The 27265-nt window shown below is 40.5% G+C and overlaps 3 protein-coding genes across 5 annotated transcripts in view; 2 read left to right on the forward strand and 1 right to left on the reverse strand.

Moving 5' to 3' along the window:
* Window positions 1-27265, reverse strand: part of sema5a (sema domain, seven thrombospondin repeats (type 1 and type 1-like), transmembrane domain (TM) and short cytoplasmic domain, (semaphorin) 5A) — a 97379-nt gene that overhangs the window by 40300 nt on the left and 29814 nt on the right. For all 3 annotated transcript variants that reach the window (XR_015839948.1, XR_015839947.1, XM_088283388.1), the window contains exons 3-7: window positions 19704-19803; window positions 17328-17373; window positions 9757-9819; window positions 2630-2728; window positions 145-358 (exon numbers count right to left, since the gene is read on the reverse strand). Coding sequence is in view for 1 of the 3 variants with exons in the window: in XM_088283388.1 (XP_088139514.1) it covers window positions 145-358; window positions 2630-2728; window positions 9757-9819; window positions 17328-17373; window positions 19704-19803 (522 nt within the window). In the remaining 2 variants the exon portion in view is untranslated. The remainder of the gene's footprint in view (window positions 1-144; window positions 359-2629; window positions 2729-9756; window positions 9820-17327; window positions 17374-19703; window positions 19804-27265) is intronic.
* Window positions 4735-5709, forward strand: LOC148318223 (uncharacterized; the record flags this gene model as incomplete). The annotated part of the gene is made up of 1 exon (XM_088283530.1): window positions 4735-5709. A coding segment is annotated over one exon (975 nt), but the record flags the coding sequence as incomplete, so codon positions are not given.
* LOC148318224 (uncharacterized) lies at window positions 7262-8320 on the forward strand. The gene has a single exon (XM_088283531.1). The coding sequence runs from the start codon at window positions 7262-7264 to the stop codon at window positions 8318-8320; it is 1059 nt and encodes a 352-aa protein (XP_088139657.1).

Here is a 27265-nt window from a genome sequence, read left to right on the forward strand (position 1 = left end):
TGCGGTATTGTTTATAGCCTGCTGAATCCATCACTCAAACGCACGTCACATTTTAATAGCGTCCAAACTGTAAGGCCTATTTAAATGGCACTTTACTCAGATATAACCTCAAATATTTTCATTCCGTTAGCTACACCTGCATACCATTAAGCCACTTGGAGTTGTACTGGGCAGTACGTAGAGGTGGCAGTCCGCCCAGGCTGCGGTAGATGGCGGGGTCGCGCCCGGAGAAGTCCATCGCCGTGGCTGCGTAAAGCTCGCCGCTGGATGTGATGAGTGCGGTGGAGTTGTGGAGAGGATTGTAAGGACATCGAGCCATTCCACTTATCTGATCGTGGATCTCGGTCAGATTGGTGAGCTGGGGAAAAAAAAAAAATAAGGCAGGTGAGCAAGTGGAAAATGGTAGACAAATGGTCATCGGGCAGGACAGATATTCCTAAAACAAAGCAAAAACAAAATGATTTGGCTTTTTAACACAAAGCTCTTTTGGGAACTGAAACAAAATAAGAGGCAATGTGCTTGCAAATGAGATGCATTTCTTATTTCTAAATAATGGATCATTGCAGAAAGCTGGCAAGAAAATAAAGGACAGCATATCAAAGGGCAACATTAAAATACAAACCAATGAGCTCTGGTAATGTTTTGTTTTCTGCTGCCAGTATGCAAATGGGGCAGACAAAAAACAAATCATCACATTATGTTTGGTTTACATAGCGCACACAAAAGATATGAGTACAAAGCTTGAAATGGAAGAAACATAATCACAGGGCAGCTTTGGACTAATTAGCAGCATAAACCACACAAATATAGCTGCCAAGTTCAATGGTATAAGAAAATATGTGATACGATGCCAGCTAATTCCAAGGCTCCTTAAAAGGTCTTAGCTTCAGTGTTTTCCGTTTGGGTTTTGATGCCGTGCAGCTGTTTGTCGGTTTAAAACATCACTCACACATCTTTGGGAGGCTTTTTCATTCCAATGTAAAAGTAATTTCCAGCTCCATCCTGACGTAACTTTGACAACCTATACACGGCACAGCTCCACGACGTATTATTTAATAATTTTCATGTAAACATAATACAAAAGGATTAGCTTGAGGGAAGTTCATTTAAGTTTGCCTTGAAGCGGAGGAGTGATTCTAGATGCAATTACTTTCCCATCACTCAAAAGTTCCGCACGTATGACTCAGTACCGGTGGCACAAGTCCTCCAATGTTGGCTCAACTTTGCGCCTTGACCCATTCACAGCTCAATTTCCTTTCTGGCCTCATACATTTTTACTAAAGATGTAATGAGTTTGCCCGCATGACGGGCCGCGAAAAGGCGAGTTCTGGAGCCAATTTCCGATTTGGATCAGAGCGGATTTGCGTTTGCTCCGTCCACGTCTGCTCCACCCAGACCACAACAAAACAGAGGCGTTTCTGTATGCTCGGCTGCCTTGAGATGAAAGCCTGCTATTGACTGGACTCCTCCTGCGGGCCGGAACAAGTCAGTTTTGGGCCATTTAAAGGAAGAGCAATGATAGATCAGCTGTGCATCCGAGAGGAAGTGAATATAAAAGCAGTCTGTAGTGCAACCAGCAGCTGTGCAACAAGGACATTGAAGCGTCTCTAAAAGCCCATTATAAAGTTTTTTTTTTAACAGAATGGGCTTGATGTTTGAGGCTACTGAGAATTTAAAGTGACACAATCTGACAGGAAAACTAACCATACACATTACTGAGATTAGTCAGGATATAATTTTTAAAGCCTTTCAATGACCAGTATCATGGGAATCATTGCCTAGATTTCATGATTGGACAATATATCTTCAAAGGTTCAGCAACTTTAGGGCCAGACCCCGCAAGACTTTCTAAACAGATCCAGAAAGTTTTTGGACACTCACAGCTGTCTTGGTTCGATTTGATTGTGTACCCCTAGAAGAAATCCGTGATAATGGACGGACAGTAAGGTTCAGCGGGAACTACAATGTCCACAATAGACATAATGTTGGAAAACCTACTGTATTTTGGGGACTATAAGGCAAACTTAAAATCCTTAAATCTTCTCAAAAATTGACAGTGAGCCTTATGAGCCTTATGTATGTATGCTGAATGAAAGTGTTCTGAAGTTTGTGACTTATTTGCTATACTGTTTTTTTCCCTTATTGTGCACTAACGCGCCTTATAACCCAGTGCACCCTATATATGGAAATTTGCAAAAAATATATCAGTCCATTGAGACTATACTTTATAATCTAGTGTGTTTTATAGTCCAAAAAATTCAGCATAGTTGTCTAGTTTCCCGAGAAGCACGGACTGGATTTTCATAATGTTGCTTCACAGGATGCTAAAAGTTTCTTGAAAAAAAAAAAAAAATCTATTTTTGGGTTGTAATGCAATAACATTCCCTCTGTGTACAACCGTCAGGGGTTTGTGTAGTTCAATGTCCACTGTGTCCTCAGTGGGTTCAAATGACAGTTGATGAAATACTGTAATAATAATGTTATGACATTTGAACGTTTACCACTGTGAGAACTGTCATCACATTAACTCATTGAAAGTGTGACACTGCAACATGGAGACTTTTGACAAAATAGCACATTTGAAAAGCTGGCCTGCTACTTATACGGTAGGTTATGTTGTTGCTTCTACCGTTCGGTTGGTGCAGATGGGGGTGAAGGCATTGGTCCCGCAGGTAAACAGCCTGTTTCCATTGACAAGCAGCACCCTGATGTAGTTCTGGCACTCCTCCTGTGGAAAGACACCATGCAGAGAATGATGGAAGTTAGCAGCTGGAAGCCGACCCAGTATCTGCTTATTGATGAGCAGCAGTATTAGGTGCAGGGACGAAATGACACTTTGTGCTGGCAAATGAGACAAACCACCTGTAACCGTGGGAGGGCCACTCTGAAACGTGCTCGGGCTTGACATGATACGATCAAGTCTAATGGTGCTCAAGTCAACAGGAAGCACATCCGTGTTAGGTCGCTTACTGACAAAACACGGTAAAGGGAGGAGAGGACCACTTGAGATTAGTTTAGAAAATTGTCTTGACTGGTCAGAAAGTGAAATAAGTGTACTTTTATATACTTCACTCAATCATGTGTCTTCTCAGCTTTCGACCACCTACTTGACTCACTCTTTCGTTCGGACTTTGTCGCGTGCTTGCAGCAAACCACTTAGCGAGAGCCTCACGAGAAATAAAGTAGGTGACAGCGTGATTGATTTGGCGAATGATTGATTGCCGAGGTGAACTTTGCCGTCAGAATTTCAGCGGAGTTTTGCTCGAGATCTCCATCAACAAGCCCGCGACAAATGGAACAACGGTGGTAGGTACGGTGCGGCGATTGTTTTTATTTTTTTTGCCCCCAGAATCATTATTTCTCACAGCGTTGTGGTTTGAATAAGGTTGTTGAAGTGGCCTGAGTGGAAATATCAAACCTTGTACAAGATGCTCATATCCGAGCCAATTTAGATGGTCAAGGTAAAAGTCCACGCCAATCTTATCATTCTCCAGCCCACAACGGGTCGGATATTGAGGAGGAATCTTATTCTATTTCTTTGGGTCAAGATGGAGGTTGACTCTCAAAGTTTTTCATTTCCTGCCGCTAAATACGACAGATGGATGTTTTGTTTATGCATGCTCATGTCAGCAGTGGCCACTTCTACTGCAGTTTTATGGCTATGGCTATGCTACTCGAAAGCATTCGGCTATGCGCGTTGTTTGTGTAATTCTTCCAAACAGCTTGGTCCAATATTAAATAATGTCATAGTTAATTTTTTCCCAGGCATGCAGTCTTATTTACGAAAACATTCCAACTAATGTTCCATGACTGAATTGTAATACACGGGCTGTTATGGTTTTGTTATAGAAGACAAAGCAATCAGGTCCTGTCAACTCAATTACAGTCTTTTATTTTAGTTGAAATGAATCAAAAATGATAATAAAAACAGATTGATGCATTAAAATCACTTTTAAATGTACTCAAAAGCACAGGCGCTATATCTTTACAATTGCTTACCGGTGGTATTTTCTGCCAGATAAACCACAAAAGGCTTGTCAGCAGCAGGAGAAGGAACCTGTTTATTGCTATTCTTAGTGTAAACCACATGAGTCTTTTCTCACAGGGGAAGTGAGGAAAACGATTTTATTTTCAAGGACTGAGCTAGGGTTGGACTGTAATTCAAGAAAACTACCCCTTACAGGATAGCCTCTGTCGGCTTGTTAAAGAGCGAAGCCATCCCGCATGTCAAGTTAACTACAGGTTGAAACACACGCGCGTATATCAAAGTTGCTTGGTTTACCTTAAAGTTTAATATAGTTCGAAACCCAAACAGCTGGTTGGGTAAACAGTTGCGGAGTCTGAAATAAGATACCCTTAAAAAGAAATTGCTGCACTTACAAAGATAATAAGACTTGTCTACCTTGGTTGCCTCACATTATTGTAGCTGATTCTCTACAAAGTTGTCATCTACTGAAAAAAAAAAAAATAAGCACAATCCTAGATTTCAGGTTTATTGCACCATTTCCTATATTAGTCTATTCCTTATTTTCTTTATGCAGTTGCTGATCAGAGCCAGCGCATGATGTCACAATGACAACTCTATGATGTCACCTAAAGTTAAAAGAAGGGTCAAACAATTACTTTCATGCTATCCATGTGAGTTTTCAACTTGTGTTCTCATCACATTCTGAAAAGTATCAAAGGATAATGTTTGGCTACATCTTCCAATATGGTTGACTGTATTGTTTCTTTTTTGCGCTGTCCCTCTGCAACCCATGTCACAATCGGGTTTGTGTGTGTGGGTTCCAGCTCCTCAATGTCAAGGAGAAAAAGCAGGTACTGGATGGAGGTCTATTTGGGATGAGCAACAAAAAGAAACCTTCCAATCCAGATAAGAAATCTACTGTTCCTTCGCGTCAAAACGAGCCACAGAAAAAAATTGTGATCTGTAACCAAGGACACCTTTACAATGTCCGAGTACCACGCGAGGAAGCACTTGAAGAACCAATAAGTCTTTCGGCTTCCGAGTACGACAGAATCCTCGCGAGAGCCAGGGACCCGAGTTTCTTGGCGAGGGAGAAAGAGGCTGTGGAAAAGACGTCTCAAAAGAATACCGATGACATTAAAGCTGCAGAAGAAAGGAAACGGCAGATGATCGAGAAGGACCGGCGCTCGGTTAAGCAGGAGGTAGAAACGGACATGCAGTGCAAGAAGCAGAGCTTTGAACGTTATCGGCACATGCGGTGCAAAACTAAAATGGAGAACGACAATCAGATTAAAAAACTGGACACCTGTATTCAGCGCTGTAAAATCCAGGCCGAGCTGGACACCCAACTCGAGTGGAAAAAGCACTGTGAGGCGGTCGAGGTTTCCAAAGAGAAGGCAGAGTTTGACCGAGTGCTCAAGTGTCATCAGGAGGTGCTCAACAAGCATGAGGAGAGGGAGAGGAGACGCAAGGAGGAGGGGCGCCTCCATTTAGCGGCACTAACAGAGCAGATGAGAGAAAAGGATCATGCGGCGGCCACCAGAAGTCGAGAGGGGCTAAACATGGCCAAACACATGTCTGACGAGGTTCAGCTCCAACATAAGTGCATCGAGGAGCTCAAGGAGGAGAGGCTGAGTGACCTCCGAGCTTCTGGGATTCCGGACAAATATTGCAATTATGCCAAGAGGAAGACCGCAGACGACGGAACAAAAGCCAAGAATTTCCAGTACCATGCACAATGATCTTCGACCAACCCGGAGTCTAATGGATACAACTTCCGAGGGTGAAGTGCACCGCCTGCTGCACACAGTCGCACCAAGTAACAGTTTGTGGACGCGGCACATGCAAACATGGTTCCGACATTGACGGATGCGTGCAATTTTGCAAACAATGGCTGTCATAATGACAGTTATCAGACCTGGACAACAGTCCTTCATTACAAGACCAAAGAACAAAAGTACAGTATTATCGTCATTCATTTTTTTTTCTCTTCTCCTGTCTATTTTTGGCAGGAAAAGTTTTGTTGGTTGTGGGGATGGGCTATTAACTTCGTATTCATTCATTGATATTGAAAATGTGTGTAGATTCAGCTTTCAACTATCAATGGGACATGGAACATCCAGAAATGGAAACCCCTCAGACACCATTATTGTGCTTTATCCAACCCACGCCACGAGAAATATCATGAAAACAATTATTCACTGTAAATGTTCGCCACAATAGAACGGTCAATGAAATTTTAGAAAGATGCCCATCCCTGTTTTTTTCCCATGCTGGTGCTAGGTATTGTACAGATATTTACCTGTGCATCTGATCAATGTCGTAAACAAGGCATTTGTACAATCACATAACAGCACTTGACTTTTCTGTTCATTTTTGTTGTCAAACTGCCTAACTTTATGCAAGTATCTGTGGTACTAAAACCTGCTAAAACAATCATCCCAGTGTCTTTGCTCTATCTTTAAAACCTGCTAAAACAATCATCCCAGTGTCTTTGCTCTATCTTCTTTTTGCCTAAATACCTGATCACAATCACAAATACGTTTTGATATAACAGGGTATGATTTGAGCAATGTTGGAGCAAACAGCAGTATTATTAGCTGAATATTTCATGGATTAAAAGAAAATGCGAACAGCATGGAATAATTGTGACACCGAATATTGATGAAGATGAGTCGGTGCTTTTGTTCCCTCCCCACGGGCAGTCCATTTTCTGGGATATTTGGTTTCGTTATGTTGGTGGCATGTAGTTTGATTAACCAAACTCGTAGAAAGCTGTTTTCCAGTCAGTTGTTATCGGCCAGTTTGTTAGCGATTTTTTTTTTTCCCTCGCACAATACTGAAGAAAAGTCCTCCCATCTGGCCATGTGAAGTTCTCGATGCATTGTTGCTTCGGTGAAATCGGTGGGCATTAACTCATTCACTACCAGCCGAGTAAAAAAAAAAAAAAGGATATTTGACCTCTTTAGCCGTCAATGGCAATAAGTGAGTTAAGTTACAAAAATTGTCACCAAAAATATTTAGTTTAATGTTTGGAAATTACCTGCAAGACCTACAGATCTTGTGGAAGCGATGTCATATTATGACCTCTCAGATACAAAGCCAACTGTGACTTCATCGTGATGTTGATTGTTGTTCTCAATTTGCGATGTCGTCTATCACCTCTAATTTAAAGTTGTGTTACATGTTGGTCTTTGTGTGGACATTTTATTTGTCAGAATAGATGTGTCAGGAATGCATTTGTAATTTTGAAACAAGATCGAATTTCTATTTTTGGACAAAAATAACAGAATCATGAGTGTCGTGTCATCTTTAGGGAGACAGAGTCGCTACTGCATGAAGGACCCGATCTCGCAGGTTGATGGAGGTCTCTTTGGGATGGACACCAGTCGTAGGGTGCCTTTGATACGAATGCATCCAAAAAAGACAATTGTTATCTGCAATCAAGGCTTCATATACAATGTCAGAGTCCCACGTGATGAGCTCCATGTACAAACAATCAGTCTTTCACACGCCGAGCATCAGCGGATCCTCGCAAGAGCCAAAGGCCCAAAAATCATTGAAAAAGAGCTGGCGGTCTTGAGAAAGGCGGCAATAAAAAAGAAAGAGGACATAAAGGCTTCTGAGGAAAGAAAGCGTCAGATCATTGAGAAGGACCTTTTTGCGATGAAGCATGAGGCGGAGAGCGAGTTGCAGTCCAGAAGGCTGGCCTACGACCGCTATCACCAAATGAGGGAAAAAGCCGCCACAGAAAAGGACAATCAAATCAAAAGGCTTGACAGATGGATTTTGAATAGTCAAATCCAGACCGAGCGTGGCAAGCAGCTCGTGTGGAAAAAGCGCTGCGAGTCGGTCGAGGTTTCCAGAGAGAAGGCCGAGTTCGACCGGGTGCTCAAGTATACGCAGGAGGCGATTCGCAAAGATGAGGAGAAGGAGAAGAAGCGGATGGAGGACGCTTACGCGCATTTAGAGAGCATTAAGGAGCAGGTGAGGGAACGTGAGCAGGCGGCGCACATCAAGCGCAGAGAGAGGCTCTATGAGGTCAGCAAAGCGAGGGAGCAGATTGAGGAGAAGACTCGATGGCTGGACGAACTGAAGGAGGAGAGACTAAACGAACTCAAGGCTTGCGGGATCCCGGAAAAATACTGCAGGTATGTAAGGAGAAAGACCAAAGAAGATGACGCGAACCCCAATCAATGCCAATACCGTGCGCACGATACGTATGATCAATTATCCCGGTGGACAAAGCACTCTAATAAAAAGCCGGCAGAGCAGGGAGATCCACTAAATCCTTTCCCACCATTACCACCAATCTCCGTAAGAGATGTACCTGAAGGAGGAGATGCAAAATGACAGACGTTTGCCCCAATGTCTTTTACAGACTCATCACCCTTCCGCCATCTTTCTTCTTAACCAAAGAGAATTGTCACATTTTTAGAAAAAAAAAGCAATATAAAGATTGCCAGTTTATTAAGTAATATTACGAGTGACTTTGCTACGAGAAATGTATAGGAGTAACGATGAGTTATGTTTTGAGGCAATTGTTTATTTTGTTTTGAAGTACGGAATGGTGCTTATATTGTCACAAATGATGTTGGACAATTATTTCTAAGATTGTTTGATGCTGTCACTTTAACAATGTTTGCTATTGCGGTTGACAGTGGTGTGAAACCGCACCGCACCATCCAAAGAGGTGACCTGATATATTGGGTGAACTTATAACTACCTCTACAAGCGGATGAGGTCGTGTCTTTGTCTGTGGTCGTATGTATCTGCGTTCATTCGATACCAGCAGAATTGAAAACATTTTGATAAATGTCCTACAAATATTAAATCCAAAGTTTGCATCTGAATTCACACACTGACTCGGAAGCTGGAAAATCCTATTTAAAATGTTCACATACTTAGCTCGGTCAAATATCATCCGCCAGTAGGATCACAACACATTTTGTTCCCTCTGAGCCAGAAAAAATTCTGAAACATTTCTTTCTTTTAGCTCGTAAGATATGAGACCGGAGTTGTTTCATTCAGTGACTTAACTAGTGACAAATATTCAAGCATTGGTGCAGATCTGCTCATTAAAGATATAACGATATCGGCAACATTGTGATATCATATGAAAAATTCCACGATATTGTCGTGGCCATCTCACGATATTGATAGCAGCCAATCTGCTAAAAAACACACGTTTTTAATTTGGGGAATTCCAGCACCCTCTGGTGGTTAGTTTATTATAATTTGAATTAGGCGTGTTTTGGCCACCAATGTTTAACATACAATACCTACGCTAATTGACAGAATACGGGGAACGTAGTACGTTTCAGTTCCTCGACATATTGACAATGTGGGTGTGTAAGTATTAGGCGTTTTAATATCGCAAACCTCTCCACAATATTGTGATATTTATCGTATTGTGAGATTCTCACACTTATCCCCAAATTTTGGAACAATCCGTCTTTACTGCGCATGTCTGTGACATCAGTATATGCGTTTCTGTTATTCCTGTATGCTAATGCTAACATTTAAAATAGAAACGAACGCGGCAATGTTTTTTTTTTTTTTTGACACGGAAGTCGACAGAGGGTAATCCTTGCTGCTCTGGTCCACGTAATGATGGTGTGACCATGTCTGCATAAACACTGAAAGATGACACAATGCAAGAATGTTTGCTTACGAACAACATTTTTTGTCCATCTTACATGAACTAGAAGTGATAAATGAATAGTTTTTAATACGTTTTTTGAGATACTTCAAAAGCTTGGACTTCACTCCATCCCTGCATAACATACCTCAGATTTTCCTCTGCTGAAGCAGGCTCCCTTGGTAAACTCATCACAGTGCCACTCAGCCTCCTGCAGAGAGAAAGAAAAGTATCATCAGACATAAAAAAATAAAATAAAATCCTGTTAGCAAACATCAAGGGGGGAAATCATGTCAGCAGGAAGCACGAGGAAAAAGCAAAAGAATGACTGACCCACAAACCCGACACACCTGCTACATTTGCCCAAAGACATCCAGATTGGTCGGCAGGGATGACTTTAAGCAGAGGCCAGCGATGAATGAATTTGTCATTATGCTCTCACCATCCTCAACGCAACGTGTGAACACACACATACTGTGGCAGTTCACAAGTTTCTAAGCCACGTTAAATACAGACACAAAATCCAATTAAAGCACATGCCGAGCACGGTCCTCAAGAAGCGAGAGCGCACAGAGCAGAATGCCAGTTTGATCGATGTGTGAGTCGGATGTCAATGTGATTTGCATATATGGCACGGCGGAAAGGGCCGGGTGGGGGTAGGAAGATAAAAACTTAAGGTGAAAACGGCAGCTTGCTCCAATTTCAGCCACTTAATTTTCAAGTGACCTCTTGCGGTGCCGTTGATATAAAAAATTCCTTATTCATGAAATAAGTGTTAGCCTCAGGTTGACATCGCCGCTAAGATCACCTGCCAGTGATAGATGGAACTAATCAGTGGGAAACTTGGCTGGCATTGAGAATGCCACAGGAGTTTAAAAATGTGTTGTTTTTTTTTTAGGTCTGCTTATCATCCTTTTGGCTCAACACATCATTTTTTTTCGGATATATTTATCCAATGTGGGCATTACTTGCTATGAATCCTCAGTGGTGTGTCACTGCAGAAATTAACATCGAACTCAGAAATATTGATTTCATGAAGTATGGGATTGTATAATCTTCGATTTTTGCTTTTCGGACTGCTCTTCCTATCTTTGCAAAGGCAGCACTTTCTCATTAGGTTGGGCCGGCATACCGAACGTGTGCACGTACGCACATATGAATAACTTCCTATACAGATTGTCAGCATTAGGAAGGAGCTTAAATGGAGGAGAAGGGTTGAGAGCGTCTGGTCCCATTTAAAGACGCTATTGCATATTAATGTGCGCTGGCTTTTCTCTTCTTACTGTGACCTAGTCAATTCAAATTCCGCTCGAAAACTGGATAGACTGTCCGTGGCCACACACGTGAAGCACACAGCAGCACAGCTTTTAGCGGAATTACATTTTTGGGCTTTGAAAGCAAAGTGGTCACTTTTATCATTATGCGAGTACAATTTTTTGGAATAACTTGTCATTATGTATGTGTCTGTCTTAATAAATATTTCTTAAAAGATCACTTCATGCATTTTACAAAAAAAGACGACACAATCAAATTCAGTGTATTGTGACAATGTGTATGCATCAGTGGAATATTAAGAATGGGGAAAAATGTGGGTATAAAAATGACACATAAATTGATTTAGTGCATAAATAATAGAGATTAGGGGGTTGGATTGAATAAATATTGACTTCTTCCTACTCGTGTTAATGATGTTAGATGCATTATTGATTGCTATCATTATTTTTTTTAATTTACTCTCATGTTGGAAATGAAGATTTTAATCAATCAAAAACATTGATCGGGTTCCATAAGACAATGGCACCACAATCAGTTAGAAAAAGATGAAATGATGGCAACACTTGAAATTATTTGATATCTAGCAATAAAACATTTACAGCTTTTCACGTAAAAAGAAAACAAATGCAATTATTACGTTAATAATTGGTGTTGGGCAAGTTACTTACAAAATGTAATCCATTACATGCGATGTTACTAACGACTGAGAATAATGCGTTGGAATACAGTGTTGCTGCTTTTATTATTTTCTCAATTACTTAAAAAAAAAAAAAAAAAAACTTCCAGTATAGATTTTTAACCTTACTGTAAAATTTCTGTCCTTAAAATTTTTTACCCTAAAAGTAGAGACAGTAATACAGGACAGAGTCTTTACTTGGTTATTTAATACTTAACCAAGTGACAAGTGTGCAGTCATGCTGCTAAATTGATTGACAGGAAAGAGCATTCGAGGATAGCGATGAGCGCTGCCAGGAAAGCCGACCAATCAGTGCAAGTCAGACAAGCAGTAAGGTGCGAATTAAACAGAGAATGACACACAGACTGAGCTAATTTAGTCATGTCATTCATTTTAGTTAACTAGATGGAAAAATTCAAAAAAGGTGTAGCAACCTGCTGTGGCGACAATATTTCCTCTACATCGAGAGATGAAACCTCAAGGCAGAAAGTTACGTATCATAAACACATCCTGAGGTGTGTGTCACTCAAACGCTGCGACTACACAGAGTGAGCACTTTTCAGACATGATTCATGATTGGGCAAGTGCATCTTGTCAGCCCTTATCCTGAGTTGTGATTGCTAACAAGCTGTGAGTGATGAACAGACACCAACTGAGACAGTGGGCACAGCGAGATGAATAGAAACCAAGGACGGGACGTAAACAACTACAACGAGGCACAGCCTGCTACAGGAGTCGGTCAGAATGAGGGTGAGATTGCGGACTGAGCAAAATCGTGAGCGAGTGAGGAGCTGAATTGCAAAATTGCATTATTATGAGCAGAGGAAAGTTCATGGAGGACTCCCTGCTGCCAGCTGTCTGCATGCATTGTCTTATCATTAGAAGACGCAGCACTGCGAGTGAAAGCTCGACAGCTTAGGCGGGATTTAGTGAATAACTAATAGAACAGGTGCTTTCTTGATGCTTGATCCTCCAAATGGATACATTTATGCATCAAATTGGTCGACTGGAATCACGTGAGGCTTGACCTGCCACTCAAATAGTTTGCAATGCAAGATTTCGGAGCGTGGCTGTGGGACTTGTTGGCAAGAATAGCTTTTGTAAGGTCGGACATTACTGACGTCAAAACTGTGACGGCGCCGAGCTCGCAATCGCCATTCTAGTTTTTCCCAATAGATGTTTGAATGGTTTTGTAAAAGGAAGTTCTTTCACACCAAAATCATAAAAGCATCGACAGAACTTGCTTTTTGTTCACTGGGACCATGTTTGAAAACTGTTTCCATGACATTAGAAGCACACAATAGTCCAAAATCTTTTAGTTGGATGAAAAATTTATAATAAAGCATGAGGACGACACTACTATTGGATTTATTTTAATTGAAATAAACTCATTAATTGATTTTCGCAGCTGCCTATTACATCCTCTCAGTCCCTCTCAGTTATGGCTTTCAGGGCTATTATCAAAGAAGTTGTGAAGCGTGTTATTAGACCAAGGCTACAATTGTGACGAAAATGAGCAGCCTTCATTCTTAACATACAGCATTTTCCCTGCATTTGTAATAGCGTAGGTAGTGGAATGGAGGAGTGGGTATCATGTAATTGGAAGATTGCAGGTGTGATGGAAAGCTTAAAATGTGCAATTTTCAACATTGACTTGCTGCTATTGTAGTGTTTCAAAAAGTGTTGATGACCTCAATTACTATCTTGACGTGATATTGAAACTCCTCTGAGCATGATGTGGTACAGCTCCATACTGCAGCAAACTACAAGCACAAATTCAACTTTATTGTAAAATGTACACATCTCTTGCAATGGCAGACAAATGTCCTGCTTCTGCAATTTCTGTTTGAAAGGGTGAGATGGATAAAAGCATGATTTGCCGAATTTGCTGGGAAGGCAGTGTGAAACGGGCTAAGTGTCAAGGCAAATGGACTATCCTATCCAATCTTTTTTTTTTTTTTATAGTCCTAGTCCTCATTAGTGTGGTGGATGAGCCGCTGTCTGTCCCAGCTGACTTTGAGTGAAAGACTGGTTGCACCCGAGTCCACCATGCTGCCCTCAAAACGTGCTATACATGTAAAAAATGTTGTACAGCTTTTGCATTTGATTACAACAAATGTTATGATGGCTGAAGGTAAGGCTAGGTAAGTTACTTAAAGGGGAAGTCGACCCCAAAATGTTCTTTGCAAAAATATGTTCAATGCAGGCCTTCTGGTGGAAACACGACATTCTGATTAATATTGCGTTTTCGGAATATGAGTTAGGCAGCAAAATGCACCTGTTTTTACCCATGTCAGGTGGCGGCCATTTTGTCACTTCTGTTGACTGAAAATGAAAAACACAGTTGCTCAGCGATCAGATAATGACCAATCATGCAAACCATGATTGGTCGTTATCTGAGCCCTGAGCAACTGTGATGTCATTTTCAGTCGGCACAAGTGACAAAATGGCCGCCCCCGATATAGTTAAAAATGGGTGGATTTTGCTGCTTAACTCCTACTCGACAAATGTAATATTAATCAGAATAAAACATTTAGACGAATAAATGCACATAAACTTGTGTTTTTTTTAAACGCAAATTGGCTCCAAGATAATAATATGCTTACTGTATGTCCTTCCGAATGATCAAATCTCCAATTAAATGTCTGCTCCTTCTATTGTGGCCTAAAAAAAGTGAAAGTCGGGCAAGTAGAAAAGTGTTGTCTGCTCTTGACAGTGTTTCCCTGATAAGCAAGGACGAGGGCGGAGGTTGACAGAAAGACAAAAGCCACTACAGGCTGTAAGGATCAAAAGCATGAAGCAGCAGACGTCAACCCCAACCATCAAGGAAAAGGGGAGGACTAACTCACAGATAAAGGTCTAACTTTTACAGAGATTTCCACACCACTCCATTTGAATAGACACCAATGTCACGGGTGCTGACTAGTTTCAAGATAGAATGTTTAGAATTCTGTATGTGTCTCTATCTTGGCTTTTTTTTTCTTTCTATTATCTGACCACCAAGTGAAGCTGGCACTTATTGGCAAGATTATGGTTGCTGGGTTCAGTCGATCTGAGTTTGATGCATATACGTTTACAGAAGTATATCCAATAAATTCTCCATGAAGTTATTCCAATGAAATGAACTCAGCATGTGACTCATGAAATGACATATTTCATACGTTTCGTTTACTATTCATGAGCATGCTCATCACGCTCTTTATCATCATTTTTAAAGTGAAAAATCAAAAAAAAAAACAAACAATGGATTTGTGCGCTTCTTTTACAGCAACAACAACTCAAATAAACGTGGAAGGAAATCACTCAACTCATTGGGCATGTCATCCGGTACACTTGCACTTTAAAAGGAGATCCAATAAAGCTAAATCCAAAAGTTGAACACTCATTGGTGTCGGAATCAAATGTTGAGCATCACTTGCAATGCAAGCGAAAACAATGTTGCAAGACGTCAAAATATTCAGTATCTCACGTCAATGCAAATTTACATCACATGCGAATCCAAAGCCAGTGAAGCAATCAAAATCCAATTCATGAATTCCTGTTTTGAAGGCAGCATAGACACGGCAGAAAGGAAAGAAAATACTTTAGAAGGTGTAAATGGTAGAAGAGCATCTGTGCTCTTTAAAATTCAACACTTGTAGTCAGCCTTCTGCCTGACATGGAAAAATCGTCTCCAGTCAAATGCAAAGCAGGGACGAGCGCCTGGGTCATTTCGAAGTTCCAAGCTTCTTTTTTTTTTTTTTTTACTCACTTGGAAAAGCACATCACCGCTGGGTGTGACCAGCATAGACAAAAGTTTGACAAGGTCTTAACTTCAACTTTTGTCAGACCAGGTGAACGTCTTGTGGTCTTGAAATGAGGGACTTGATTGATGGGATTGGTGCAAATCTCCCTCTATTGAATACTGGATTAAAGAAGGATAGCTGATTATAGAGCGTTGGATCTTCACAAAGCATGTGTGAGCATCCAAAAGAGACTGCATGAGCTTTTCTTGTGTCTCACCCCCCCCCCCCCTTTTTTTTCTCCACCAGACTTGGCCTTGCCTCCTATGTCATTTCATCATTTTTCTCATTTTGCTTTCCAGGCAGCTTTGTGTTTACATGGCTGCCACTCTTCTCTCTTTGTTCTATTCAGCCATTCTCAATCCCCTGTTGCCTTTTTTTTTTTTTTTTGTGTTGTTTTGCCTCTTCCTCAATCTCTCCACTGGTTCTCCCGGGGTTTTAAATGGCAAACATCAGCGGCTGTCTACCCATCAAAGAAATCTTGCTGCTACCACCAACAAACCAACCTTGGATGTATCAATGTTTGTATGTGAACACTGCGGACCTTCAAAGGTTTCGCCCCGCAGGGGGGGCAGGAGTGCGTCCAAGGCTCAATCAAGCATGAAAACGTTACATTGTGATGTCGCTTCAGAATACTGGTTGCTGGAAAGATACTCGTTTTCAAGGTGCCCTTAAGCAAGGCAGCAACCCCCTGATTGCTGCAGGACTTGATACTTTTTCACACCCCCCCACGCTTATATTGTGCCTCCAGAGATGGAAGCTTTGTGGGGGTGATGAATTGCATCCTATGCATGCGCTCTTGGAAAGGAAGTTACTGGTCGTAGTAGTTCATAGGAAATGTAGTTTGGGGCACATAGGGGCATAATTTGGATCTGCATCAAATTGTACACAATCATCCTCCTTCATCCAATTTTTCATTACGATTCATGCAAGAAGAATGAAGGGAAACAAACAGTGGAGAAAAATAATCCTGGATCCAGGCCAAAGTTTTACAAGTTCTTCCGATAAAGTTCAGTCGAAATTAGTTTTTGAAATATGGTTTGGTGTCATCCTCCAAAACAAAAGGACAGGGATTAAAACACAACGTCCTCGGTGGAGGCATAGCATTAATATGACTTCCAAAATGACTGCATTTCCTGTCCATCTATCGGAGGACATTGCTTAAAGATGAAATTAAACAACGTTGTGCTGTACAACATAGGTCTGCCTCATAGTTCTGAGAATGGCGGAGAAATCTTTGAGATAATCACCATGTCTATAAAGTGGATCATAATTACATTTTTCATTTTGATTGAAAAACTAAATCACTAAAAATTGGAATAAAATTGGTAACACATTTTATATATATTGCTGTTGACACTGTCCAGGAGAAATGTACAAAAGATACATTATAAAGAATTAAAACTATTGTCCTTCACATTTTTCCACTTTTGTTAAAAGCTTCATCTTGGCTGAGGTCTGCGTTCCACTGAGTTTTTTTTTTCCTGATTGATGAATGTTTTGTTCATATATTTTTTATAAGTTGTCAGAGCAGAAGTCCAAGTTTTAGCTCTGAAGTTTATAGTCTTTTCATTCTGTTTAGGGCAAGCAAAAAAAAAGAAAAAAAAGTTGAATCAGAACTTTAGCACAAAAAAAATTGTACACCTCCTTAATACCCGGGTGAAGCCCATGCACAGAATGTAAGTCATATTCGGTTCAAATCGGGAGTATTACCAGTGACAAGATATTCGAGCAACTCTTTCCCCTCCCTTGCGAGAGCTTACAACCAAACCAGCTGTCACTCCAGAGGATGTGAAGGCATGCTGATGTGTGATGTGCAAAGCTGTTTTTAACCGTGACAGCTTTAAGTTGTTGGGGGGGGGGGGGTTCTCGCTAAATTCATCCTGCATGCAAAGTGTTCGTAAGAAGCGGGCTGAGCAGAACCGAGGATGCGCCAAAGAGAACAATGAAGAAAGTCAGACGGCGGGGGGCGTGTTTGCAACTCACCTGGATCAGTGTTAGGTCCTCAAGATTGAGCCTGAAGAGGTGGTTTCTGAAAGGCAAACAGGATAACGTGAGGTGTGGTAAACCAGATAAACACACACATGGGGAATATTCCGAAGGGATTTCTAGTCCCAGAGGTAAACAGGAAGTTCACAAGTAAACTATTTTGAGGATGTCAACAAATTTAAAAAGGGCAGCATTGCTTGGAAATTCAAAGAAGCCTTTGCGTCTGTAGATTGCGGTAGTTCAGACCATTGCAAAAAACAGAGAGAATCTTTAAAACATTCACGAGGAAATAAATCAAAGTAGTTTAGCAAGTTGAACATGCACATATATTGCTAATATGAGCAAAATGAGACGTCGGAAAGCTCTTCAAGGTAAATTTCAGGATATTTTAAAAGACGCAGAAATCTAAGGAATATAGTCGAGCATGTCCACTGAAAGACATTAAACAAGATGAGCACATATGTGACGATGGCAAAATTTGGACATTTGCCTCACTTTCCATCAATGGCCCACTGCTCTCAAAATTGGTCGGTTGATTGGTTAAGAGTCATTCATGGTCAAGGTGGACAATCGTAAATGGTAAGCACGTTTAACATTTACGGTCACAAAACCTTGCGAGTGGTCAACGCTGAATGGAGGTAAGCCACAGATTCCGTGAAATGGAACAACAGCACACATGGGAAGTGACCTGAAACCTGCGCAGTTCTCAGACACAAATTCAGTTGATTTGGATGAGTGTTTTTTATCACAGACTCCCAAGTCTCCACCCTAATATAAAATTAACAAGAAGAGTTTGCAACTGCGAAGTTACAAGGTAAGTTAACAGCTTCATTTATTTCTTCTGCTACTGTTTTTTTTGTTCCATTTTTATTATTTTGTGCGGTGTGCCGTGTTGGACATCTCAAGTGCACCACCAGAGCACTCTGTATAAGTGCTGTTATCACAGACTCTCTCATTTTAAAGATTGGTTAAAATGTTAAAATATATTTGCTGGAATTTAGCTGCAGTGAATCTCTCGTGTGCCTTTCGCTATAGCAAGCCACAAAACCATTTCATTGACAAGTGCCACATTTCAAGAGCGATTGAATCTCTATAAATGCTCTTGCGAGAAATAATTTTGTATTGACCAACAACGTATCAGGTTGGCTGCATTATCAGACCCTTGAGAACTGTGCACTTTCATTTTCTCTTTGCAGTTTACATCTTTCCTTCAAAGACCAATCATCATCCAGGAGGAATGGCTATATATTCCATTTTCTATTATCAATAAATGAATTCTATGGATTTAGTTCATACATTGACTTTTCTTTTTCATTTTTCAACACGCCACTGTAGCTTGTTTGCGTCGGGGCTCGCGCACGCATCTATCAATCATCCTGAGGCGAGGCTATCAACCATATCTTAGCGCAGCCCCTGATTTTCACTGTATTGATATTTGCATCGATCGTCTTCCCCTCAATTATCACCCACGTGTCGAACCCATCTTGCCGCTATCCACCCAACCATGACACTCTCCTAGTTAGACACTCACCAGATATTGAAGTTGGCGGTGAGTGAGGACTGAAATAAAGTACATTGAGGGTCTCTAATCCCACGTGTTGAAAGGATTAGCGCAATGATAGCTAAAACACGCCAAGATGGGAATCGGACAGTTATTAGGGCCACGTTGCGAGAATTATCCAGGAATAAATAAATCATAATTTCAAAACAATTTGTAGAATTGTGCAATAAAATTATGATTTTATGAGACTGCAGCTGTATTATGAGAAAGGTTACAATACCACAAGAGACCAATTTTACCTTAAAGAATTGTCAGTCATGGTCTCACAAGAAAAAAAAAGCCACAATTTTGAAGAAACTCTTACAATAGGGATTATGAAGCAAAATATTTTCAAACAACAGAATTGCCCATAATTTGTCATATTAAGACCATCATCAGTACAAATGGTTTAATTTCTTTTTTATTATTGAGAAATTACCACACAAATTTCAATTTTCTTTTTTTAGTTGGGTTTAATGAATCAACTAATGACAAATGTTTTAACAAATATTTCATTATCTTACTTGATTAATAGAGAGAGAGTGACTCCTTTTCATAGACTGCTGAGTTTACATTTGTGTAAATATTCACAAACATTCTGTCTTAAATCCCATAACATTACACATACTATCCTTTTTTTCCATTTAGTGTGTCCTAATGCACTTTTGTGGAATGTACTTTAAAGATCCAGAAAAAATAATTTTACTTGGCCTTTTGAAGAAAAGCCGGTGTCATGCAGTGCACCGGTGAAGCGCAATAAAATACGATGTGATGACAAGGGAAAGCGAAACACAGCAGAAAAGACAAGGGAAAAAAAACAAAGTATGAGTTACCTGGCACCCACAATCAGTTCGTTCTGGCTAGGATCAAAGGTCAACTGGGAATAATCCACCGTGCCCTCTGCTTTGAACCGGAAAATCCACGGCTCCATCCCTGCCAATGGCAACAAAAGACACAATATGAGTTAGCCAATCTGAGTCAAGATGGCATGACACAGCAGGACAGATGTATTAACTGTTGTAGTAACTTTTCTCTCGAAACACACTAAGGAACGAGTCAACGGGTCTTTGCCACGCAGTTTAATGTTCCTTTATGTTCACAGATGTTGCTTTGCAATTTTCAGCGTTTATTTACAACAGCAGTGACACATTTATTTTGCATTACAATGGACAAGAAAACTTCCAAGACGCCATTGCACACAGTGTTTATTCAAGTGCACAGCATGAGACTAAAAAACACATCATCCAAGACAATGATTCTCTATGGCAAAAAAAACATTAGCTGTGATTTCCAGACCAGGAAAAAAAAACCATCCCGGAACATCAGCGCAAATTGCAGTAATCTACGAGGGATCACTGTGCATCGGGACAAGCCAATTTAAATGCGGTATCATGATCAAGTAAACACACACACACACACACACACAGATATCGCTGCAGACAGACAATGACATATACTATACGTTTGGTATCATGGCACCAGAGGCATTAACCCTTGACCAATCCAATCACAGGTCCAGGGAGGTTGCTCGCCATGAGGACAGTCTGTCTGCTGTCTGGTTATTTGATAGGATTAACTCGAAGCACTCAATCATTCGTTCATCTCACGTTCGATCTGTACGCATCATAACTCATCATGCCACATTTGTATTAGGGCTGTAAAATTGTGTTTATTCGCTTTACAGCATTCAAGTTGAACAATGTGCTGTGTTGTGTCTATTTTTTTATGAAAAAAAAACATCAGATAAAGAACCAAAGACAAACTTCATTACAGAGGCGCATCTCGAAAGCATAGCCATGCTTGTGGTTTAATGACCCACACAAACGCATAATTTGTAGCACAGCTCAGCAAGTTATTGTATTATCATCTTCACTGTAGTCTCTACACTTTGAAAGTCATTTGCATTTAATTTAGCTGTTTTGGAAGAGGGAAGAAAATAATCTGTGAGTCCATTTTTTTGGTTACAAGCCAACAAGTCAATAAAGATGCATAGAAAAATGGGGACAGAAACCTTAATGCGAGCTACAGGCTTTTCTAACAGGCTTCAAAAAGTAGACGGTGTCAAAAATGAGTGTGTTTAAAGAAACAACGGTGAGTTCATAGAAATTACTGACAACAATGGTGAACAAAATGTCGAGTAACCTCGATGTGACAACATTTCCAAAAATGGAACACCCGCTGTTGCAATTATGATGACGACTGACTGTATAACTATAAATAAGTGATCTTTAAACAAGACAACATTGCCATCAAAAAGGGTGTTAAGCCTACCTTATATTTTCCCGTAACTGATGTGAAGTCTAATCTATGATGCGTGGATGACATGTACACTCACATCTACTTGTATGAACACTAAGGATGACATCACAAATAATCACCGGTAAGGCCTGAGTGGTCAATGATGTTCAAATGATGCTTCAAAGACCGGGGTCTGATGGACTGACTAACTTCTTCCCGTCTTTGTCTCGTTATCACAAACATATTTTTTTTTTAAACGTATGCACGTAAATATACAGATCGTAGGCAATGAGTCAAAGACTGCTGAACAAAATATAAGGACAAATTAATTATAAATTGACCACTCCCACATTGTCTATATTGGTTCTATAAACAGTCAATTGTATACCCTTTGTTATAATTTAAAAAAAAAAAATAACAGTGTAAGTACATCTTTTCCACCGTAGAAGTCAAGGTTACTATTTGGACGTCACAAGCATATCAAACCCAAACTAGGCATAATAATACGTTTTTTTCCCTGTCAGTATAGTCCTCAACAATAATTATCCTTTTAGGTGGGAGTTGCTTTTGCTGTACGTGCCGGAAATCCAGCAAGCCTTGATTCCCAGCAATTTCAATTCATATAGAGTAATCTTTCAAAAGGCCTTTTATTTATTTATATAATTTGCGAAGGAACTTTCCATCAAGGTTGGAAGAGAGCAAGATGACAAACTGACTGTACTGGAAAGTGCGTTGTCTGCTTCTTCGAGCGCACCTGTCAACATTTGGAATGAAAGCATGCGTTCCCTTGACAGCTCCAAAAGGCAAACACAAACACGAGTGCGTCCCGGTTGACAAATGCAGGCGTTCTGAGCGACTCCAGACAAAGACAACTCGAGCGAGGGGACGGCAGCTTCCAAACAAAACACCTGCACGCCACAGCTCATGTACTCGAACCAAACTCCAGCTCTGCAAAACCAAATAAGTCCACAATCCCCCTTTTTTTTCTTGCAACAAAACACACTTTACTTGTCACGATACATTTTCATTAGCTTCGCTAAAAGCAAGACCAGAGTCAGTTTCACCCTAAACATTTAATTTGTCTGAACGCCTGCCATTTGCTTTTGTCTGGAGGGGGAATATTTTTAGATGCGCCAATCCTTAAACCTCACTCGGATTTTTTTTTTTATCCTGCCATCAAGAAAATCCTTGGCATACAAACGTTTCTGTGACACCACCTGAGGGACGACAAGCTTGGCGAACCCAACCTCGCCTCATAAATCTCCTCTACTTCCCGCGGGAGCGTGTGTATGTGTTTATGTGTGAGTTTGTCCAACGGTGTGAAAGAATGAGAGAAGACATTGTATTTGCTGAAGTATGCAGTTGAGCAGCACTCAGGATTTATACCCTTTTGTGATGAGGCCAAGGACCGTAAACATGAATAAACGATGTCGATGGGCAGGTCCAGTCACGGGAGTACAACAGGCATGCAAATTTGTGGTATTATGATATTCATGTGCCTCACGCAGGGTTGAAATAGCTCTTTATAAGGCCACCCTGGGGAGATTCTTTTATGATTCCGCACAGAGCCAAACAAATCAACCTTATCGTTAACTCAGTAGCGAAGAAAGGGAGAAGACAAGCCCCAGCTAATAAATATCATTAAAACCATTGTTCCTGTGTTACATGGGCTCATCATATCAGCGGTTCAGTGATAAAAAAAAATAATTTAATCAGGTTATAGATATGGAGTGAAAATAGAAGCCCAAGTGCTGGTTGCAGATGAGATGGAGGCAAATTCACTCACACGCAGGCAGGATCAGTCACCAGTACTGGGGTGAGAATTCCCAGAAAACAGGAGCAGGGCTCAGTGCCAACATGAAACCAAAGTATGTGCACATACACCCAAATCCCTTTCCGTCTTATCCCCTTAACCTCTAGTCTCCCTCCTCCTCAAAATAGAACACCCCATCGCTCACAAGCCATTTGTTATTCCCAGGCTCTGACACGTAGCGGCTGACAAAAAGGCAGGAAGGATAAATATTTGCACTCGGCATCAGAGGCCACGCCGATCTGGCACAGCTCAACATTACAGCCTGGTGCAGCCAGGATGACAACAATGGCAACATGTGGAACCAATTTTGAAGCCTGGATGTTTTTTTTTTTTCAAGGAGTGGTTCAAATAGAGTGTGGCAGGCTCTCACTGCAATGAAGAGTCAATTCACTCTAAATACAGCTCTGTGGTAATGGGCGGGAAAAGAATTGCAACTATTCAGTGAAGTCTACGGGAGGAAACAGTTCAGACGTGAAGTTGAAAAAATAAACACCTGCGCTGTTGAACAAAATCGAAAAGCTAAGTGCGTTTAAGACCTTTACCGTTCTGAGTTTTTTTTTTTTACTATTATTTTGAACAGAAAACAAGCAAAACAAGTCCATTTCACAACTAAGAGTCCCTGCACTTGACTTTCTGTGGCTGCGTATTGGCCCTGGGTCACTGAGTAAATCATGCAAAAGAAACCAATGCGGAGCCGCAGACAAATGTATGATGAAATATTAAAATACAATTTTTATTAAGGCGATGGGGAGGGATGAGAGGAGTGGATGACCACATCTCCCCACGGTAGACTGACTGCAGGATCAGAGTGTGAATACTATATATTATGTATTTGAAAAGCCATAAAAAAAAAAAATATATATATATATATATATATATATATATATAATTTTTTTTTTCCTTATGTGTCAAAATTGGTTAAGATCTGAAAAATTGGTATGTACTACGCTCCAGTTAAATCAGCAAGTCGGACATGTGAGACAACAGCAACGTTTTGTTGTTTTTGCTCACAGTTGGAGAGAAGATGAAATCTGAACTTCAGTCAGTGGCTGTAAAACGATAAACTCTCCTCCTCCGAGACACCATGGCCTTGTTTACAACACACTTTGCGAACTTTAAAAAAAAAAAAAAAACTCCATACCCACACTGAAGAACCTTTGTTAAATAAAACACTTTAAAAAATGGGGCTTGAGGGTTTTGATCTGCAATAAGACAGTCGATATCTGACATATTCTACTTTTCCAGTCGAGTCCTTCCTTGAACAATAAAAAGACTGGACATACCGCACATTTAAGCTGAACCTTCGCTAAAGCTATATTGAGAGTGAGGGCACCTTTTGTATAAACACTATATGTTATTCACGGTGGCATACAGTGTACTTTCTTTTCAGAACCTCATATTTGAAAAACCACCAAAAAGAAAAATGGGGGAAAAAAACTGAGAACAGTCTTGAGCCCATGGGTTCCTCGCACCACAGTAGCAGCTCTGTCAGCCAAGTGTTGTGCCAAGTTTACAAAACCACGGTCACTAGTGGGCTACGACCCATGTGAGGCACACCCTTCCACATGCACGCCACAATCTCAGAGGAAGAGAGAGAGAAAGAAAAAAAAAAGCTCCCTTGAAGACATTAAGGCAAACCAGATGATTTGTGTCCACGTCTTTCAGGGTTGAATTGCGTGAGTTTCAGCTTCAACCTCGGAGTTGTTTTGTGACTCTCAAAAGAGTTGTCAGAACTCCAAAGTAAAAAAAAAAAAAAATAATAATAATATTCACGCTGTTTAAAAAACAAATACAACCACTGAATAGAGAATTCACATGTCATCATATTTTATTCATTTATCTACCCACCAACACTATTTTAAGTGACTTCTTTAACATTCGCAATAGTCAGGTGTAAAAATAAGTGAAACACTGTTAATATTGAAACATATTAAAAAATATTTAATGACAATGCGTAACCCAGATCAACATTCTTGATTGTAAAAGTAAATTAACTACTATGAGGTTTACAATAGTAACGACATTTTGATATTACAAACGCTGCATGGGATATCTTATTTGTATCACAAGAAGGCGAGCGCAGATTTAACGCCGTGCTTTCAGTTTTTCATTGGATTGCTTCGAAGTGTTTTCTTTTTAACGGTAATTATGACATTTTAAGGTTACAATTCGTGCACGATGAAGTACTTTCCACAATTGCGCGAGAATACCCTGTCACATCCCACAATGAGGGACACTAATTTATCACTTCACGACTGCGATATATGGCTACGTACGGATTATATTGCTGCCATGTGAAGAGGACATAAACCGAGGAAAATAATCCAAATTGATTTGCTCTGAATAGGAGTTCATTTACATCGTCTCACTCTTCATGTTTTTCCTCATCTTATCGTCCTTGTTTAGAGTGTCCATTCTTTTGGGTGAATGTTGATAAAAAGAATACAAATCAAAATAATCCTTTGATGCAACTTTAAACTCCCATGACATAAACTGACATCTCAGGTAAACATCCTGTCGGGGACGGACGGTTCCACCGCTAAATGTGTTCGACTTCAGTCTTCTTATGAATCTAGGTCTAATTCCGAATTGTTCCACCTGATGATGACATGCTGAAGTGCATATGGAGGTGGCAAGCAGATGGATTTGCACCTCTGAACAGATTGGTGCCAGCTCATTTCCAAAATACTGCCAATGCAAACGCATTTAAGCCGGTACTGGCTGCCGTGTCCCAGCGCAAAGGCTTAAAGATTGCATTAATCTTCTTATCTGGAGTCACAAAACCGACTGAACCCAAACTATCAGATAGATCCCCATAATCACTATGTGCTGGCACTATCCACTATCACAAACCACATCCAGCGGGATCAGCCTTGTTGTGCTTTAGCGCTCCACGTTGGAATATTTAATATCGTCTCAACAGGCAGGCAGCCTGCGAGGAGCCTTGGCACCCCGGCAGTGCAGTCTTTAAAAACACGGATTACATTTCAGTGTACAACGTACAACAAGTCACTTCAAGAGATGCATAATAGGTTTAACGAGACTTTTCTCATCACCCGTGCCCGTTTTTGTGTCTGCACGTTTTGCTATGACTCAAGGCCTACTTTTCAAAAGCTATAATTTGGTCTGAAAAAAAAAAGCTTTGTATGCGTTAACACGTGGAAGCGTGAGATGTGTTTGAATCATCAGGCCATGACAAAAGCGTTACTCAGTGAAGACAAATGAGGTGCTTCTTTTTTAAGGCTTTGACTGTTGAGAATAGTGGGAATAAACAACAACAGCAAGAAAAAAATACTTGATTGTTTTACATAAACAGTAAGTCACGTCGCAAGGTTTTCGTAAAAATACTGATAAGTAGAAGAACAAACCAATGATGCATTTAAAATCAAAATGAGCTTGTAAAATATCAACACAAAATGCAAATTTCTGGAGATGCCGTTTGTCTCTTGCTACATGACAGTTGTGTTGACTCAAATTTCAATTGTACATTCTGCAATACTGAAGCGCAGAAGCCACTACATTCCCAAAATATTTTGATGCACTCCAGACAAACCACTTTCACAATATCCTAAACGCTCAATTGTTCTCAGACACAATGGTTTAGTTCTCTTCTTACATTTATGGTAGTGCCACGTTAACCGCATATCATACGAGTCAACATTTTACACGTGGCCTAATATAAAAGCTATAGGAAGTCTGGAAGAGACCCAAGTGGCGTTCAAGTCTGTAGGGAATCGGACACTTTTGAAAACAGAACACAGCTTCATATGCTCCACTCTTTATCGTCAGGACATGACATTCATCGTGATTTCTGTCTCAAATGTCCTCCAGCGGGACCTAAGAGGTTTCTTCCTGGACCTAAATGGACAGTTGCAACCTTGAAAAATATCAAAGCAACTCGTAAGGAAAAGCTGAGGAAACAGTGGTTGTCTCATTGGTTGACTTGACAGTGTACCCTGTCAGTCCCACGGAAAACAGTTCTACTCAAAACTGTGGCAAAGCTCGTTTAGAAGACAGAATATCCTGAGGAGTGTATTTTTATTTTTTTTTTGGGGAAGCAAAGCTACAGTGGAGGATTAATCTGAAAGTGAAAGATTGATTTAAGAACTATGCAGTGCAAGGTGGGGAAAAAAAGAAAAGCTAAAATGGCAGCTGGTGGATTCCTGATTTATTATTCCATTTGAGAAGCTTCAGTTTCAAGTTGTATTCGGTTATATTACGTGGATTTATCTTGCTGAATTGTGACATCACAAGTCAAGTCATTTGCATATTTGATTTATACATGACCGGCGAGGCCAGAGACATTTTGAAGAACAGCATTTCTTTTGCAAAGCTCAACTCTTC

Source organism: Idiotropiscis lumnitzeri, chromosome 19, assembly GCF_059441095.1.
Source record: "Idiotropiscis lumnitzeri isolate Australia: NSW breed Sydney's pygmy pipehorse chromosome 19, RoL_Ilum_1.0, whole genome shotgun sequence".
Taxonomy (NCBI): Eukaryota; Metazoa; Chordata; class Actinopteri; order Syngnathiformes; family Syngnathidae; genus Idiotropiscis; species Idiotropiscis lumnitzeri.